The 19,678-nt window shown below is 44.6% G+C and overlaps 1 protein-coding gene across 1 annotated transcript in view; it reads left to right on the top strand.

Moving 5' to 3' along the window:
* The window catches only part of KCNK13 (potassium two pore domain channel subfamily K member 13), a 116,178-nt gene extending 97,095 nt beyond the window's left edge, over positions 1 to 19,083 (top strand). Inside the window, exon 2 of the mRNA XM_060097941.1 lies at positions 18,191 to 19,083. Coding sequence (XP_059953924.1) covers positions 18,191 to 19,083 — 893 coding nt within the window. The remainder of the gene's footprint in view (positions 1 to 18,190) is intronic.
* Positions 19,084 to 19,678: the final 595 nt, after the last annotated feature.

Below are 19,678 nucleotides of genomic sequence, written 5' to 3'. Positions count from 1 at the left end.
GAAAAAAAAAAAAAAAGATAAAGTTCAGCATAGCAACAAAACATGTAAAAATAAACGACAGACATAAATTGGGAAAACTATTTCAACATATGTAAAAGATGACAAGTTAATTTCTTAAAAATCTATGAAGTGCGCTCACAAATCAATAAGAAAAACAATAGATACCCTAATTGGAAAATGGACTAGACATGAATAGGAATTCACAAAAGAAGAGAAACAAAAAAAGGCCACTGAACATGAAAAATGTAGGCAATGAAGCAGAAATTGGTAGAGAAAGAAAGTATAAATTATGGAAGAAATATAGTTGAAGGAAGCTGAGAGGTGATATCTTATTTACTGATACCAATTAGCTCAGCGTCTGGCACATAGTACATGCTCAATAAATGTTTGTTGCATGGATGAGTAAGCAGAGAGAAGAACACGGGTGACCTGTCAAGGAGAAGGAATACTTCAGATGCACATGGGAGAGAAGAGAAAGGTAGAAGTGTAGCATAATTTTAAGGGAGAAATGGGCAAATTAGGTGGACTTTGATCGTAGAGCCTGTTTGTCCCGTTAAACCAGAAATGATGTCATCAGAAGAAAATCCCTTTGTGTCAACTCCAGAAAGCCTCCAGTGAAAGTACACTCAGATCGGAGAGTCCCTGAGATAAAGCTTAGGGTTTAAACCGTTCTTTTCAAGGCCTATTGTCTGAATGTGCAGCTGCTCAGTCCTCTTCCTATCGCCCAGTGGGTAACCAGTGCCTTTGCCCTTTTCCAGCCCCATGATTTTGCATTCAAATCTGACGCCGCTCAGCATAAACAGTGTGATGGACGAGATGCACATCAGATTCAGGGTGCACCTGAATTCTGGTGTGCACTGGGTACCTCAGACTTGTTCTCCAACTTTTAAGTTCACATTTCCCTTTTCTGAAGTAACTTAGCAGAGACCCTTGCATTTGGGTTAATAGCCTGAGTTCACAGGAAGTGTTTGTCTTCAGTGTTTTTTCCCTCAGTGAAAAAATCAGTCTTAATGAACTAGCCCTTTCTTTCCCCACGACTAGCTAAAATACCATTTTGTTATACTAGTGTCAAACAGCTCCGCTGGCAGTTATTATACCAATTCCATTTGTGCTACAGGTGTCATGGTGCTTTCTGAAATGGGTTCTCGACTGGCTTTGGGCAAAAGAAAGTTATAATTGCTTTCTGGAACTAATAATATCAAAATTACTGTTTTTAAGAAAAGGCCCCAACAGAGCCCCTCAAAGCACAGTTTATTACAGAGCAGTGACTCATTTAGATACAGCCCAGAAGGTGCCTCTACAAAGAATGAGGTTTGAGTCTCTAAAGACTTTTTCAAAGAAATGGAAGGTAGGAGACTAGAAGCAAAGGAAGGAAGGGAAAAAAAAGGAAAGAAAACCTTGATTTGCTGTAGGGAGCTTTGATTCCCTAGAGCTACTTTTCTTTGCAAACATGAGGATGTTTGCCAAATGTTTCTAGGAAATTGTAGGTAATGCAGAGTCGGTATGGGTACAGTAGTAATAACATACTGTCTTAGCTCAGGCTGCTATAACGAATACCATAGACTGGGTGACTAATAAACCACAGAGATTTCTTTCTCTCAGTTCTGGAGGCTGGAATTCCAAGATCAGGGTGCCAGCTTGGTTGGGTTCTTGGGTGACAGCCCCCTTAGATGTTTCAGACTGCTATCTTTGCCTTGTATCCTCACGTGGTAGAGAGCAGAGAAGAAACTAGTTCTCTCTGGTGAATCTTATAAGGGCGCTAATCCATCATGAGGGCTCCACCCTCATGACCTCATCTAATCCTGTTTACTTCCCAAAGGTTCCACCTCCTAATGCATCACGTTGAGGGGGTAGGGTTTCAGCATATAAATTTGGGGAGGACACAAACATTCAGTCTGTAACATGTAGGAAATTTCATGAGTTTCTAGGGAAGCAGTACAGACTGGGGAGGAACATATATTATGAGAGTATAAATAACACATTGATTTCTTCAGTCTTATATGATTCTGTCATTTACCTGGGCCATGCTTCTTTCATCCTTGTTACATCATACATCTAAGTAAAACCCTAAAAGCGAGAGAAACATCAATATTCTGTAGGTCTTTGACTTTCACACCAGATTTCTAGAAGCACTAGGATCCCACAAAGGAGCTAAAAGGCTGCTGCTGTGGGAAAAGCGAGGTGTTGAGAAGGTGGGCTGGGAGCCATCCCAGGTCAAGCAGAACAGGTGGGCATCACTGTTGTGTACACCAGCTACCACCACTCCAGGAGAACCTTACATCCCTCTCAGCAGCAGCAAGAAATTCAAAAAGGCAGGTGGATTTGCTTGTGCTTTATCTGGATATCCATTACAATAAAGGTATCATTTTCGTAATGTCTTGCAGCCAGATCCTCTCACTCATGTTGAAGAAAAGGCACCTTTCATCAGTTGCCACCTATGTTGTGCTAACATTCTACTTAATTGAACCATTTCTTTGTAGTCTTGAGGAGGGCAGTTTTGTTCAAGAGAGAACATAATTACAGGTGCTTGGTTTTATTGATTGATTGATTGATTGATTGATTGCTGCATTGGGTCTGTTGCAGTGCACGGGCTTTCTCTAGTTGTGGCGAGTGGGGTCTACTCTTCCTTGCAGTGCGCGGGCTTCTCAGTGCAGTGGCTTCTCTTATTGCGGAGCGTGGGCTCTAGGAGCACAGACTTCAGTAGTTGTGGCTCGTGGGCTCAGTAGTTGTGCCTCGCGGGCTCTAGAGTGCAGACTCAGTAGTTGTGGCACACGGGCTTAGTTGATCTGCAGCATGTGGGATCTTCCCTGACCAGGGCTCGAACCTGTGTCCCCTGAATTGGCAGGCAGATTCTTAACCACTGCACCACCAGGGAAGTCCCTAGGTGCTTGTTTCTAAGGAGTAGTTTCACTATTTAAAAATTAAGACGGGGCTTCCCTGGTGGCACAGTGGTTGAGAGTCCGCCTGCCGATGCAGGGGACACAAGTTTGTGCCTCGGTCCGGGAGGATCCCACATGCCGCGGAGTGGCTGGGCCCGTGATCCATGGCCGCTGAGCCTGCGCATCTGGAGCCTGTGCTCCACAACGGGAGAGGCCACAACAGTGAGAGGCCTGCGTACCGCAAAAAAAAAAAAAAAAAAGAAAAAAGAAAAAAATTAAGAAGGCCTGGAATTGGGACATCCACTTGAGATAAGTAAATCAAATGATTTTCCCCCTGGAAAATGAGGGTAAAGTCAGAAATAATGAGAGCCTTTATTCCAGCTGTCACACTAGCTAAATGTTTGTGAGGAGGCAGAGAGCTTGAGATACACTAAACACAGAGCTGATGCCCCCATGACTCCGTGGATCTCTCAGGGAAATGAAATTTGTAAAATTTCTCTTCGGGAGCTGGCATAGTCTGATTCCCACGAGGCCAATTTTGTTACCTTCTGAGTACAAAACTTACTGTGACTTAAAGTAATGCAAATGACTTAAAGAATCCTTTTTTGGTCACACCCCCATTTTCTGCTTTTATAGTTAGGACATCAGTCATTTATTTTTGACTTATAAACTACTTATTGCTAAAGAGTTTAGAAACATCCCTTAGTTCAGAGTTACCTGGAAAATAGCTTAATCTTTACTACATATGATATCATAATCTTTTGTCAAGGATGCTCTACTGTTAACAAAATGAGAGAGGTATGTCATAATCCTAAAAATAGCACATTCTAAAAATATCCTTGATTACTTTGGAAGTCATTTCAATCCAAAGGAACGGGAGCAGCTGCCATGGTCCCACAGCTAACCCAGAACTTCTGAAGACGGCTCATTTTGATATAATGTACCATCTGCCGTGTTTTCTGCATTGTATATTAATATACAAAAGGAAATGGGTTGCTTTTGCCTTTAGGACCCCGGAGGTATCAGTCCTTTACTGGGTTTTGGCAGGGAAAATGGGGGGCCCTACTTTAGAAGCTTCCCAGGCAGACATGACTTTTGTTTCCAACCCTCCTGCCCCCTATGCTCTGAACCCAGCTGGTGGTGTTTTCCTGAGTGGGGTCTGCAGCCCTTTTATCAGAATCACTAGGGGTGCTGGTTTAAACAGGTTTTCTGGCCCCATTCAACCTCCTGAATCAGAATCTCTGGGGGTGAGGCCTGGAAATCCCCAGTTTTTAACCAGTTCCTCAGGGAATTTTCATGTGTACTCAAGTTCAAGACTTCTGTCCTAAGTGACCGTAGTTTCCTTCTACCTTATTCACTTCTCGGTTAATTTTCGGACTGTAAATAAAGGTGTGATCAGACCTTCCATCCTTCCTGAAGCTTGACAGAAGTTTTCCATCCAGCTTTTATGTTGTCTGCAGGTGACTCGGTAAAGGAGTCTACTTGATACACAACCTGGTACAGCTTTCCTTCTTGTGTGTTGTTTCTAGTACTTGATCTCCTGGACCAGGTTTGATGTTCTCTCCTCTAATTACCCCCCACCCTGCCCCTGTTCTTAGTTGTGGCGCACAGACCCAGTTGTTCCGTGGCATGTGGGATCCTCCCGGACCAGGGGTTGAACCAGTGTCCCCTGCATTGGCAGGTGGATTCCCAACCACTGCGCCACCAGGGAAGTCCCTGCCCTGTTCTTAGCACAGTGTTTGGAACCTAACAAATACTGAAATGTTGCCTCACTTGACTGTCACATCAACACTGACCTTCCCGTGGCTCTCTCCTCAACATCTAGAACCTATCCAAGTAACTTTTGACTGTGAACACTTGACCCTCATGTTTTAAACCTCTGTCTTGAAGCATGTTCTTTAGAAGATTCATAAAACTTTATCCACACTTTTAAAAAAATTATTTATTTTTGGCTGCATTGGGTCTTCGTTGCTGTGCACGGGCTTTCTCTAATCGAGGCGATTGAGGGCTGCTCTTCGTTGGTGGTGCGCGGGTTTCTCATTGCTGTGGCTTCTCTTGTTGTGGAGCACGAGCTCTAGGCGCATGGGCTTCAGTAGTTGTGGCACGCGGGCTTAGTTGCTCCACGGCATGTGGGATCTTCCCGGACCAGGGATTGAACACATGTCCCCTGCATCGGCAGGCGGATTCTCAACCACTGTGCCACCAGGGAAGCCCTATCCACACTTTCAAGAGCCTGGGAAGCACGGGTGACCTCTCCACCCCTTCATGTACCTGCACGCCTCTCCCCGCTCACCTCCTGTACTAGCGTCCTAAGGTATCCTCCCAGTTTCTCATTATCCCAAGTTTCTTTTAAGGGACCCTCATCACCATTCTGGCACTCCCAGAGTGGTTTGTTTTTTTTTTAAATTACTAACACACTCTACTTTCTTTCTCTGAAGTGACAGGGTCCGATCTTCTAAACCTTTAATATAAGTTGCTAAGACAAGGTTTTACCCATCTAACTATTCAGTAAATAGCAGTTCACTTACTTAAACTTGTCACCCATCCCTCCAGCTCATTTCCAGACATGTGAGGCAAGAGACAGGGCTTGGATGCCAGGACTTCGGTGGAATTGAAGGGCCTGCGACATCCCTCCTGGGGCAGCTCTTCCCCTGCAGGACCGAGGCTCTGCTGAGCAGCCCTGATTTATTACACACATGGGAGCCACAGGGCGCAATGCTGGACCAGGAAGGAAAACTGAAAGAGGCCAGAGAAAGCCAGTTTCGCGTCCCATCATTCCTTCTTGGTAATTTTCCAGTTTTTGGTTGTGAAGAAAGAACCGTGTCAAAGGAGAGACATTCTTAGCTTGATGTTACTAATTAATAAGGACTGTCTTTTTAGTTTGTATAAGGAAGATAAGGGTGACCGCAAACATGGTGCCATGTGAAATCCCATCAAGCCAAAGAGCCAAAGGGATGTTTTGTTTATTGGCAGAATTCTTTCTTGCAGAACTCAACAAAGTGTTTAGGATGGGAAAGGAGTGACTTTTTAAAAGTTTAAAAGGTCTTCCAAAAGGATGAGTCATCCTCTTGTTCCTTTGCCTTAGTACAGGGGTGCCTCAAGTGTGAGATGAATGGAAGTTGTTTCTCTCCTGTAGGGCGTGTCAGCATTTGGTACACAACCACAGCTTTCTGTTAGACGGTTCAAACCCTGGCTTGTCATATAAAAGTCCTGACAGGGTGTTAACACAAGCAGTTTCTGGTGTTATTGTGTTGTTTGAGTGGTCATTTATCATTAAACACTTCACTATAAACAGGTAAGTGTGTGTTGTGTACGTTAACTTCAGTTTATACCCTAGCAGCAGTTAGCCATCAATGGAAGCATCTCTTCTGGAATCCATTCTCAAGACATGGCTGTTGGGACTTCCCTGGTGGTCCAGGGGTAAAGAATCCGCCTGCCAGTGCAGGGGACACGGCTTCAATCCCTGGTCCAAGAACTAGATCCCACATGCCGCGGGGCAATTAAGCCTGAGCACCACAACTGCTGAGCTCGCGCTCTGCATGCCACAAACTACAGAGCCCACGCAACCTGGAGCCTGTGCGCCACAACTAGAGAGAGAAAACCCATATGCCACAACTAGAGAAAAGCCCGTGCACTGTAACTAGGGAGAAGCCTGCGCGCTACAACGAAGAGCCCACGCTGCAACAAAAGATCCCATATGCTTCAACGAAGACCCTGCGTGCTGCAACTAAGACACAACGTGGCCAAAAAATAGATAAATAAATTAATTAAATAAATTTTTTTAAAGAGGTGGCTGTTTAGCACTGTGAATATTGTTATGAAAATCTATGCCATAGGCCTGGGGTCCCCAACCCCTGGGCCGAGGAGGGGTACTGGTCCATGGCCTATTAGGAACCGGGCCGCACAGTGTGGCCAAAAAAAAAAAAAAAAAAAATGGAGGGAGGAGCAGGGAAATAGAGAAGATGCCTGGTGAAAAAACTGCAAGTCCCAGAGAGAAGTCATTTCATTATCCACTGCTTGCTATGTAGCAAACTACTCCAAAGTAGTGGCTTAAACAACAACCATGGACATTTCTCATAATTCTGTGATCTGTTGGGCTCAGCTGGTGGTTCTTTGGTTCCATCAGGTATCCGCTGGTATAACTCATACAACTGCATTCAACTTGGAGCTCGACTGGGGCTGGAATGTCCAAGATGGCTTTACTCAATATCTGGGGAGGCTGGAATGGCTGGGGAGAGCCGGGCCTCTTTCTCCAGCTGAGGGGTCACGCTTCCTGCATGGCAACTCATGGATCCAGAGAGAGAAAGACAAAATTGCTGGGTGCAGCCTCACTTCTACCACATTCTGGTGATCAGAGCAAGTCTCAAGGTCACCCGAGGTTCAAGGGGAAGCGAAGTAGGCTTCCCCTGTTGATGGGAGGACCAATAAGTGCTTACAGGGATGGGAGCAGTTAGCTCAGAATCATCTCTGGAAACACTTGACCACAGGCAACAAGAGTAAAGGAGGGCAGTCTGGATGGAGAACCTGGGTTCAGGCCAAGCCTCCACCACTCATGAAGGTTACCTGGCTTCCTGGTGCCTCAGTTTCCTCACCTGGAACACAAAACCTTGGACGTGAAGGCTGTGTAGAGATAGTGTGCCTGGTGAGACCCTTGAATCTTCCATCATTGGAACCCACTCCCCACCCCCCAGCCTCCCCCCAAGAATAATCCATGGGGTCTGCTCTTGCCCCCTTTTTCCTTCCCAATTGAAATTGGAGGGTCTTCTGAAAAAAACACCCACAAACTCCTATGAAACCTCTTTCATCCCACACAAAGAGGCTTAACATTTCTGAATCAAAAATAATAAAAAAAAAAGAACTTTACTGGTGGTGCGGTGGTTAAGAATCCACCTGCCAATGCAGGGGACACAGGTTCGAGCCCTGGTCCAGGAAGATCCCACATGCCGCGGAGCAACTAAGCCCGTGCCTCACAACTACTGAGGCTGCGCTCTAGAGCCTGCGAGCCACAACTACTGAAGCCTGTGCGCCTACAGCCTGTGCTCCGCAACAAGAGAAGCCATCGCAATGAGAAGCCTGCGCACCGCAATGAAGAGTAGCCCCTGCTTGCTGCAACTACAGGAAGCCCGCGCGCAGCAAGAGACCCAACGCAGCCAAAAATAAATAAATAAATAATTTAAACCCCCCCCAAGAAAATAGAGTGGGTGTATGTATGTGTATAACTGATACACTTTGCTGTACACCTGAAACTAACACAACATTGTAAATCAACTATAATAAAAAATTTTGAAAAAGATTATGAAAACATTTATTCAAGTCAAAGTTTGATTTCTCGGTGTATTAAGGAGATGAATCAAGAGGAATGTTTCTTCTGGGCAGGTGTTTACCTGCAATCTGAGGAAACGTTCCAGAATATAATAACATATTTTTCTCAGTTTATAAATGATATAAATCATTAAGAAAGAATTATCACCACCCTGAAATAACCGATTAAGACTTTCGTGTCTTTCCCTTTATTTTGCTTTTTTCTGTGTATGTTTGTGGCAGACATTGCCTGTTTTGGGGTCCGTCTCTTCCTCAGGGGCGCTGGTAAACCCTGACCAGTCTAAGAGGAAATCCATTCCTCCTGTAGATATCTGGTTTGAGAAGTGGGCGTGTGACTTGGTGCTGCTTAATGGTATACAATGGGAATTTTGCTAGGGGGTTTCTGGAAAGGATTCTCTCCTCTGATAAAGACGTAAACAAGGCAGGAACACAACATGTTCTGACTCTGGACACTGAGGTGTGAGGAGGTAACTCCTGAAGCTTTTGGCGTGGAGAGGGGACTAGCCGACATGTTGATGGAGCCAGAGCCAGAAAGGTGAAACGATCTTGGTTCATAAATCATGTTCGAAAGCCACCTAATTAACCATTCCTGGGGCTGCCCTATCTCCAAATTTCATGTTCTATGAAATAATATATCACCTTCATGTTTAAGCTACCGCTACTTATGATTTGCTGTTACTGGCATCCAAAAGCACCCTAAGTGCTACAATATATATAGCTGTATAAATATATTTTGTAAAGTTTATTCTTTCATCCAACAAATATTTAATGAGGATGTCCCAGGCTTGAGTCATTCTGCAGACACACTTTGGCTCTGCTTTTTTCCACTTAACATTTTCTCTAGTCATTAAAAATTATTTGTACATGTAATTTTTAAATTGAAGCATAGTTGATGTACAATATTATATGTTACAGGTGTACAATATAGTGATTCACAATTTTTAAAGGTTCTACTCCATTTATAGTTATTATAGAATATTAGCTATATTCCCTGTTTATATGTCCTTATAGCTTATTTTGTACATAATATATATCTTATGTATACAGAATTTTTTAAAATTTATTTTACTGAAGTATAGTTGATTTACAATGTTGTTTTAATTTCTGCTGTACAGCGAAGTGATTCAGTTATACATATATATGTATACGTTTATATTCTTTTTCATATTCTTTTCCATTATGGTTTATTACAGGGTATTGAATATAGTTACCTGTGCTATACTGTAGGTCATTGTTGTTTATACATTTTATATATAAAAGCTTACATCTGCTAATCCCAAACTCCCACTCCTTCCCTCCCACATCCCCCTCCCCCTTGGCAACCACAAGTCTATTCTCTATTATCTGTGAGTCTGTTTCTGTTTTGCAGATAAATGCATTTGTGTCATATTTTAGGTTTCACATATAAGTGATATCATATGGTATTTGTCTTTCTCTTTCTGACTTACTTCACTTAGTATGATAATCTCTAGGTCCATCCATGTTGCTGCAAGTGGCATTATTTCATTCTTTCTGATGGCTGAGCAGTTTTCCATTATTTATATGGACCACATCTTCTTTATCCATTTGTTTGTCAGTGGACACTTAGGTTGTTTCCATGTCTTGGCTATTGTAAATAGTGCTGCTATGAACATAGGGATGCAGGTATCTTTTCGAATTACAGTTTTGTCCAGATATATGCCCAGGAGTGGGATTGCTGAATCATATGACAACTGTATTTGTAGTTTACTGAGGAACCTCCATACTGTTTTCTGTAGTGGTTGCACCAATTTACATTCCCACCAACAGTGTAGGAGGGTTCCTTTTTCTTCACGCCCTCTCCAGCACTTATTATTTGTAGACTTTTTTTTAACATCTTTATTGGAGTATAATTGCTTTACAATGGTGTGTTAGTTTCTGCTTTATAACAAAGTGAATCAGTTATACATATGTTCCCATATCTCTTCCCTCTTGCATCTCCCTCCCTCCCACCCTCCCTATCCCACCCCTCTAGGTGGTCACAAAGCACTGAGCTGATCTCCCTGTGCTATGCAGCTGCTTCCAACTAGCTATCTATTTTACGTTTGGTAGTGTATATATGTCCATGCCACTCTCTCACTTTGTTATTTGTAGACTTTTAATGATGGCCATTCTGACCAGTGTAAGATGGTACCTCACTGTAGTTTTGATTTGCATTTCTCTAATACTTAGCAATGATGAGCATCTTTTCATGTGTCTATTGGTGATCTGTATGTCTTCTTTGGAGAAATGTCTATTTAGGTCTTCTCCCCATTTTTTCGAGTGGGTTGTTTGTTTTTTTATTACTGAGTAGTATGAGCTGTTACATTTTGGAAATTAAGCCGTTATTGGTCGCATCATTTGCAGTATTTTCTCCCAGTCCGTAGGTTATCTTTTCCTTTTGTTTACCATTGTTGTGCAAAAGCTTATGAGTTTGATTAGGTCCCATTTGTTTATTTTTGCTTTTATTTTTATTGCCTTGGGAGACTGACCTAAGAAAACATTGGTATGATTTATGTCAGAGAATATTTTACCTGTGTTCTCTTCTAGGAGTTTTATGGTGTCATGTCTTATATTTAAATCTTTAAGCCATTTTGAGTTTATTTTTGTGTAGGGTGTGAGAGTGTATTCTAACTTCATTGATTTACATGCGGCTTTCCAACTTTCCCAACACCACTTGCTGAAGAGACTGTCTTTTCCCCATTGTATATTCTTGCCTCCTTTGCCAAAGATTAATTGACTGTAGGTGTGTGAGTTCATTTCTGGGCTCTCTATTCTGTTCCATCGATCCCTATGTCTGTTTTTGTGCCAGTACCACGCTGTTTGATTACTGTAGCTTTGCGGTATTGTCTGAAGTCTGGGAGGGTTTTGCCTCCTGCTTTGTTCTTTTTTTCCTCAGGATTGCTTTGGCAATTCTGGGTCTTTTATGGTTCCATATAGATTTTAGGATTATTTGTATTAGTTCTATTATGTATGTGTAATTTTAATGGCTTCATTTTAATGGCTACTTTTATTTAGTCCTTGCCCTGTTATCTGACACTTAGGTTGCTAAAGATTTTCATTATTAAAAGTAAAGACAGGGTGACATCACTGTACATAATTCGTCACATTTCTAATACTTTGGGGGATATATTCCTAAAAATAAAAAAAACAGAGAGAAAGATATATTTTTATGATGTCTGATGCATATTCCCAAATTGCTTTCTAGACAGTTTATGCCAATTTGTATGTCCCCATGCAATGTTTGAGATTTGCTACTGCATCTGAAGTCACTCTCATAATATACATTTTTCCCCAAATGTTTCTGGAAAAAATTATGATTTAAGTCTACAGGACACATTTGCCCAACAAGTCAATGGCATAAAAAAAAATGGAAAGGGAGACTTAACAAATGCAAGAGACTTAAAAGATATACTGCATGGACCTTGTTAGGATCCTGATTCATACAAGATAGTCTGTAAAAATATATTTTTGAGAGACTGAAATATGGACTGGGTATTGGTGTTGAAGAGTTAGTGTTGGGCTTCCCTGGTGGCGCAGTGGTTGAGAGTCCGCCTGCCAATGCAGGAGACAAGGGTTCGTGCCCCGGTCCGGGAAGATCCCACATGCTGTGGAGCGGCTAGGCCTGTGAGCCATGGCCGCTGAGCCTGCGCGTCCGGAGCCTGTGCTCCACAACGGGAGAGGCCACAACAGTGAGGGGCCCGTGTACCGCAAAAAAAAAAAAAAAAAAGAGTTAGTGTTAATTTTGTTAGGTGTGATAATGACATAGTGGTTATACTGGGAAAACAAAGTCCTTGTCAGTTACAGATGCATCATTATTAATGGATGAAATGGCATGCTGTCTGGGATTTACTTTAAAAAATTCCAGCAAATAAAAGGGGTAGGGTGAGGGGGCTTCCCTGGTGGCGCTGTGGTTGTGAGTCTGCCTGCCGATGCAGGGGACACGGGTTCGTGCCCCGGTCTGGGAACATCCCACATGCCGCGGAGTGGCTGGGCCCGTGAGCCATGGCCGCTGAGCCTGCGCGTCCGGAGCCTGTGCTCCGCAACGGGAGAGACCACAACAGTGACAGGCCCACGTACCGCAAAAAAAAAAAGGGGGTAGGGTGGGATAGAAGAAACATGATTGGCAAGATCTTGACAGTTGCTGAAACTGGGAAAGGAGGGCTTATTATAGTAGTCTCTCTACCTCTGTGTATATTTGAAAACTATAACGCAAAGCTTTTTGATTTTTCACCTTGACTAATTTTTTGAAAGAATATGTAGTTGACACTATACGCATAAAAGGGTGGGAGATGGCAGACCTATTCTCCTCTCTTCATGGTCTAAGTGAAGGGCTCTTTTGGCGTTGACTGGGACGCTGGCAGGTGCCTAATTGCTTCATTCCTGGCCCCAAGGACACCAGGGAGCCTGGTTTGGTCCCAGGAGCACATTAAAACAGATCTGAAATGACCAAGGGAGCTCGGCCGAAGTAGACTGCCAGGCGAGCTCCCTTGGCCTCCAAACCAAACTTAGGTGCCCTTGATCCCCAGTCAGCTAGCTCATCTGCCCCCAGACTCAGGGGCTGGACACAAATCAGAAGACTTCAGGCTTGAAGCACAGGAAAGTAACTGTGTATTGGAAAGCACCACCTGTGACAATCAGATTCATTTGTGTGCCTATGAAATACAAAGAGGCCGAATGCATGGGGTGTAACAAGTTTGTTTTTTGTTTGTTTGTTTTTTGTTTTTTTTGCGGTACACGGGCCTCTCACTGTTGCGGCCTCTCCCGTTGCGGAGCACGGGCTCCAGACACACAGGCTCAGCGGCCATGGCTCACAGGCCCAGCTGCTCCGCAGCATGTGGGATCTTCCCGGACCGGGGCACGAACCCGTGTCCCCTGCATCAGCAGGTGGACTCTCAACCACTGCGCCACCAGGGAAGCCCGTAACAAGTTTTTTAAACCGATTTAATGGCATCACCCATTGGGAGAGGCACACGTACATTCAGAGATATAAGTGAAGACTGTAGGGCTTCAACTTCTGATTCAGCCGATCCCCTGATTTTGGTACCAGACCTGGCAGCTACTGCAGTCTGGGTGTCTATGTAAAGTACAGAACTTAGACGCTTGGTTAATTTCCCTCTCTCAGTTCTACTTACAGTGTGTACACCTGACAGTGGTTTCACTCACTTAGCATAGGCAGATGGAAAGATCACAAGCCTGGGAGACAAGATAAATCTAGGTTCTAACTCTGGCTTTACACCTGTACACCCGGGAGCGGGCCTGGGTATTAGGAGTCAGTGATACCTGGCAGAGAGCAGGCCTTTGATAATGCCTGTGTCCTTTTCCTCCACTAAGGAGGACCCTGAGGCTTATTATTCCCAATCCAAGGGATCCGTAATGCTCAGTATTATGGGACTCAAAAAAGTGGGAGTCTTTCTGTGAAAAAGCCTGCATTATTAGCTGACCCACTTTTAAGCTCTGAGAGTAGTAAAAGCTATGGCAACACCTCTAACTGCGAATATTAGGAAGCTGTCTCCCGTTGCTTCTATGAATAACACCACTTGTGCCATCTTCTGTCATTTTGCTGATTGAAAAGATGGTACTGATCAAGCAAATAGTGTAGGTAATCAAAAGCCACAGGTTGTCCTTTCTTTCATAAAATTGAATGTTTTAAAACCAAACAAACAAGATAGCATATAGAGATTTTATTTTATTTTATTTTATTATTTTTTTATTTTTTAATTTTTTTTTGCGGTATGCGGGCCTCTCACTGTTGTGGCCTCCCCCGTTGCGGAGCACAGGCTCCGGACGCGCAGGCTCAGCGGCCATGGCTCACGGGCCCAGCCGCTCCGCGGCATATGGGATCCTCCCAGACCGGGGCACGAACCCGTATCCCCTGCATCGGCAGGCGGACTCTCAACCACTTGCGCCACCAGGGAGGCCCGCATATAGAGATTTTAAATCCCTGGAACATGTTGCAAAATCACTAGAAGTCTCAGTCATTGGGGAAAAAATCATCTTATCAAGCTTGTCAGCTGGCTTCAGCCACACACCTACATGGATCCCAGTCATTCATCCCAAGTGAGGCTGCATTTGGGACCCTGAAGCCAGGATAGCACCACGGTGCCTTTACTTTGGCCCTTGAGTCACTCTGCCTTGTTTTGTAGGCAGCAGTTTATCTGTCGCAGCCTGGGTGATGGGCTCCTGGAGGCCAAGGACCTTGTCCAGGCCATCATTGTGTGGCCCAGACACCTAGTGCTGCCCCTGACCTTAACACATGCTCAGTAAATAATTGTTCTTACCTTTGACTGGGAGCTACTCATTACTCCTGCTTCTCTGCTCTCCAAGAGGAAAATCATTCAGTTCCTTCTGGGATCAGAGGAAGATTTTGTAAAAGAAAACATTTGCCCACTTGAGTCTTGTGTTACACAAGAAAGCTCTCTGATTGTTGGCAAATGCCTCCCCTCACTCCTCCACATATACACCTGTTGTTACCTCTGGGCCTTCCCTTTTTTTAAATATATTTTTAAATTTAACAAATACAGCTCAAAAAATGAGCTGCCCTGTTGAATTGTTTTTTGTTGTTATTGTTGTTTTTTATTGGGGTATAGTTGCTTTACAATGTTGTGTTAGTTTCCACTGCACAACAAAGTGAATCAGCTATATGTATACATATATCCCCTCCCTCTTGGACCTCCCTCCCACCCCACCCCCCATCCCACCCATCTAGGTCATCACAGAGCACCCAGCTGAGCTCCCTGTGCTATGTAGCAGGTTCCCACTAGCTATCTGTTTCACTCACGGTAGTGTATATATGTCAATCTCAATCTCCAAATTCATCCCATCCCCTCTTCCCCACCGTGTCCACATGTTCATCTTCTATGTCTGTATCTCTATTCCTGTCCTGCAAATAGGTTCACATGTACCATTTTTCTAGATTCCACATATATGCGTTAATATACGGTATTTGTTTTTCTCTTTCTGACTTACTTCACTCTGTATGACAGACTCCAGGTCCATCCACGTCTCTACAAATGACCCAATTTCGTTCCTTTTTATGGCTGAGTAATCTTCCATTGTATATATGTATCACATCTTCTTTATCCATTCCTCTGTTGATGGACATTTAGGTTGCTTCCATGTCCTGACTACTGTAAATAGTGCTGCAATGAACATTGGGGTGCATGTGTCTTTTTGAATTATGGTTTTCTCAGGGTATTTTGGGCCTTCCCTATTTTCAATAACTTTATCCTTTTTTTGGAATACTGTTGGGTCAATAAATGGCTGCAGATAAACATTTCTCCTTTTTCCTGCGTGTTGCCTCAGTTCTGTTTCAATGAAGACAGCTGCAGTTCTCTGCTAGCCTTACAGCTTTGGGGCAAGGGCTCCAGCTTTCATTTTTATATCTTCTTAGTGCAGAAGCATTCACAAGCTTTACTGGTTTCAGGAATTCACTGAGCCAGAGGAGGTTCCCCCCACAGCCCTAAGTGATCAGGAACTAATCACTCCACACCTTGGTCACTCCTGCATGTTCTTCAGACTGGGTAGAAAAAGACACTGTTCTCAGCTCAGTCCTTAAACTCAGTAAGTTTTTTCTTAATTCTCCACTACTTCAACTGCCTCATTGCAACTCAAGCTTGGGGATAAGAATTAAAGTTACTAACAAGAGAAAAGACAGCAAAGAGAGAATTTCCTTACGTCATAATGAAGATATCTAATAAATGAAACCTACACTGCCAAGAGTCATTAAAGGCCTTTAATTTTCTTTTTTTTCTTTTTTTTCTTTTTTTTTTTTTTTGTGGTACACAGGCCTCTCACTGCTGTGGCCTCTCCCATTGCAGAGCACAGGCTCCAGACACGCAGGCTCAGCGGCCATGGCTCACGGGCCCAGCTGCTCCGCGGCATGTGGGATCTTCCCGGACTGGGACACAAACCCGTGTCCCCTGCATTGGCAGGTGGACTCTCAACCACTGCACCACCAGGGAAGCCCAAGGCCTTTAATTTTCAAAACAAGAGTTCCCAGAGAAGAGATGATGGTCTGACTTTCTCTCTACCATTAAGGGCCAGGACTGTAACTCCCAGTGCAATCATTCCCTGTCCCTCGCTCCTTCCTTACCTCATCACCCATTCCACTCCATGCCATCCAGCTAAAAAGCAATCAGTATTTGCCTGCAGGCTCTTGGCTATATATTGTTAATTTCCTACCCTAGATAGACCCTTGTATGCTGAGAAAGGAAAATCGAATTTACTTGGAAAACTAAATGGTAAAACAGTATGCACACCTAGGTGTTTGGGAAAGGTGGCCCGTTGGCTCCACATGAGGGAGCAGGAAGTCATAATCCCAGAGGCTCACAAATCGCGAGGTCTGATCTGACCACGTCCCAGGATGCACTGGGAGGCAGCCAGGAGCTGAGCTGTGGCAGCAAAGAAAAGTGTTGGCTTGATGATAGCAGGGTGTTATCAGGAAAGAGGATAATGGGTGAACCCTAGAGATCCCAATGAGGTGGCCTCGGTAGGAAACTGAGCTTGATAATAAAGAAAAAATACAAAGAAGGAGGTTTGACTTGAATAAAAAATCTGAACCCAGGGTGGCATGATGAGTACTTATTTTTCAGATGGTGTTTATTTTCAGAAGGACTTTGATGCCCATCCCCTCAAACAAATCAGCCTCCTCATGTTTACTGAATCATTTGCTTGGAAGAATTTCATGTCCCTCACAGTGGGCTGAAGATTAGTGCCCCTGTGTGAGAAATACTGAGTGTATTTTTCTTCCGTTTCTTCTTTTTCTTAGTGATGTCCACTGTCCTACAGTTGGTATTCTTACTAACATATCTGTGTGTAGGGGTAGAAAGGTCAAGAAAGTCAAAACTGTGAACAGTAAGAGACAAAGGCAAGAGAGACTTTTTATATGTTCTCAAACTATAACAAATAACACATCAGTTACCACTCCCAAAGCATGAGAGTTTTGTTTAAAGATGGGAAAATCTTGAGCAAATTATTCATTTCCGTATATGCTGGCATGTGCTGTTTCTCCGCCTGAAACATCACCACCACCACGCACACTCACACACACATATACACACGCACACGCACATGCACCCTCCTTGCCTTGCCTAACTCCTCTTTAGCTTTAGGTTCTCCCTGTTTAGTCTTCCTAGACCCCAAGTCTGAGATGGGTTTCGCTCTTAATAGCTCCCATAAGACCCTGAACATTCTCCAGCACCACGCTTATCACAACACTTATCACAAAACATAGTAATCACTTCACTACATTAGAGCTCTGTGAAGGCAGGGACCAGATCTATCTTTTTTTTTTTTTTTTTTTTTGTGGTATGCGGGCCTCTCACGGTTGTGGCCTCTCCCACTGCGGAGCACAGGCTCCGGACGCGCAGGCTCAGCAGCCATGGCTCACAGGCCCAGCCGCTCCGTGGCATGTGGGCTCTTCCCGGACCGGGGCATGAACCTGCGTCCCCTGCATAGGCGGGTGGGCTTTCAACCACTGCACCACCAGGGAAGCCCAAGGTCTATCTTTTTCCACAGTTCTATTCCCCATTCCTGGAATGGCAGCCAGTAAGTGTTTATAGAATAAGTGAATTCTGTAAGACTTTTCTTTGTACGAGCCTTTGTTTATCTCTCTGAACAACGTCTGTTAAGTATGGTCATTCAGGTCATCTACTGTACAAGGACATCTATCAGAATTGGGAGGGGAGGCTGAAATCCATCCCAGATTCTCATCACCAAGCCACTGTCACTGGTGGTATCCACTCAGAGGAAGAGGTACCTTTTTCTGATTGGCACTGTGGCACCATATGGGCTTTGAGCAGCCCAGCTCTGAACAACACTCAGTATCTTCAAAAGCGAGTCAGAATTCTCCCTCTCATTCCTAGAAAGGCTAGCACAGAGTGCTTTTACGAAACTGTTTCTTCAGGTCCTTTGCCAGCCATCAAAGCCAAGACTGACCCCATTCACGGCAGAGATCTCCCTCACTCTCCTCTGATTTTTGTCTCCTGCAGGGTTTGGGATGACGACTCCAGCAACAGTAGAAGGGAAAACCTTTCTGATCTTTTATGGCCTCCTCGGGTGCTCCAGCACCATCTTGTTCTTCAACCTCTTCCTGGAGCGCCTGATCACCATCATCGCCTGCATCATGAAATCGTGCCACCAGCAGCAGCTCCAGAGGCGGGGGGCCTTGCCCCAGCAGAGCCTGAAGAACCCGGGGAAGGGTGAGGTGGACAGCTCGGCTGGCTGGAAGCCCTCCGTGTACTATGTCATGCTGATCCTGTGCATGGCCTCCCTCCTCATCTCCTGCTGCGCGTCCGCCATGTACACCTCCGTGGAAGGATGGAGCTACTTCGATGCGCTCTACTTCTGCTTTGTGGCTTTCAGCACCATTGGCTTTGGGGACCTCGTCAGCAGCCAGAACGCCTGGTATGCTAGCCAGGGCCTCTACCGCTTCGCCAACTTCGTCTTCATCCTCATGGGCGTCTGCTGCATCTATTCCTTGTTCAATGTCATCTCCATCCTCATTAAGCAGTCCGTGAACTGGATCCTGAGGAAGATGGATGGCGGGTGCTGCCAACAATGCCAAAGAAGACTCTTACAGTCCCGGAGGAATGTGGTGATGCCAGGCACTGTCCAGAACCAGTGCAACATCTCCATAGAAACGGATGGAGTCATAGAGAGTGACATGGATGGGCGGCGTCTCTCGGGTGAGATGATCTCCATGAAGGACTTCTTGGCGGCCAACAAGGTCTCACTAGCCATCCTCCAGAAGCAGCTGTCCGAAACAGCCAATGGCTGCCCCCACCAGACCAGCACTCTGTCGCTGGACGATGAATTCTCAGGGGGGATAGGAGCCTTTGCAATAATGAACAACAGGCTGGCAGAGACCAGTGGGGACAGGTAGGGTCAAGGAGAGAATGGACAATGAGGGTACTGTCACCCAACTCAGCTCTGTGCCCTGGCTGGGTTCATTCTGTTCCTTCTAGCCTGGAGCCCTGCTTGAGAAATCTCATCTTCTTGTCTCCAGCAAACAGCCACTTCCCAGGGCTGCGGGAACCTGCAGCCTCGATGCCTTTCTCCTTATCTTTATTCTTTAAGTCTAAATTCAGTCTTTTAAAAATGAACCACAAAGGCAGTCTAAGACATCACATTGTCTCCTTTACCCACCTTGCTCCAGGGTTTTAACTGCCTGAGAGAGGGAGGGCTTCCTTAAGCCTTGATTTCCTGCTGCTCTATTCTTCATTTGGAAATAAAAATCCTGAAGATCCTGATTTTCCCCTGGAACTCTGAACAGCTGAATTCACTGCCTCTCTTAGTCCCTTCAACAAAGGGGGAGGGTGGGAACTATTTGAGAATGTGACTGGACTTTCTTTTTGCTGGCCTTCCTTCTGGGCAGATTCATCCATGGGGCCATGGCTAGGGAAAGCATCTGTTCCTCTTTATACCTGCCTCTCTATTTTTGCTTTTCCTTTCTTTTATTTTTAAGCTCTTAATGCTTG

The sequence above is a fragment of the Mesoplodon densirostris genome, chromosome 4 (assembly GCF_025265405.1).
Source record: "Mesoplodon densirostris isolate mMesDen1 chromosome 4, mMesDen1 primary haplotype, whole genome shotgun sequence".
NCBI lineage: Eukaryota > Metazoa > Chordata > Mammalia > Artiodactyla > Ziphiidae > Mesoplodon > Mesoplodon densirostris.
This window is presented reverse-complemented; position numbering and strand designations above follow the sequence as displayed.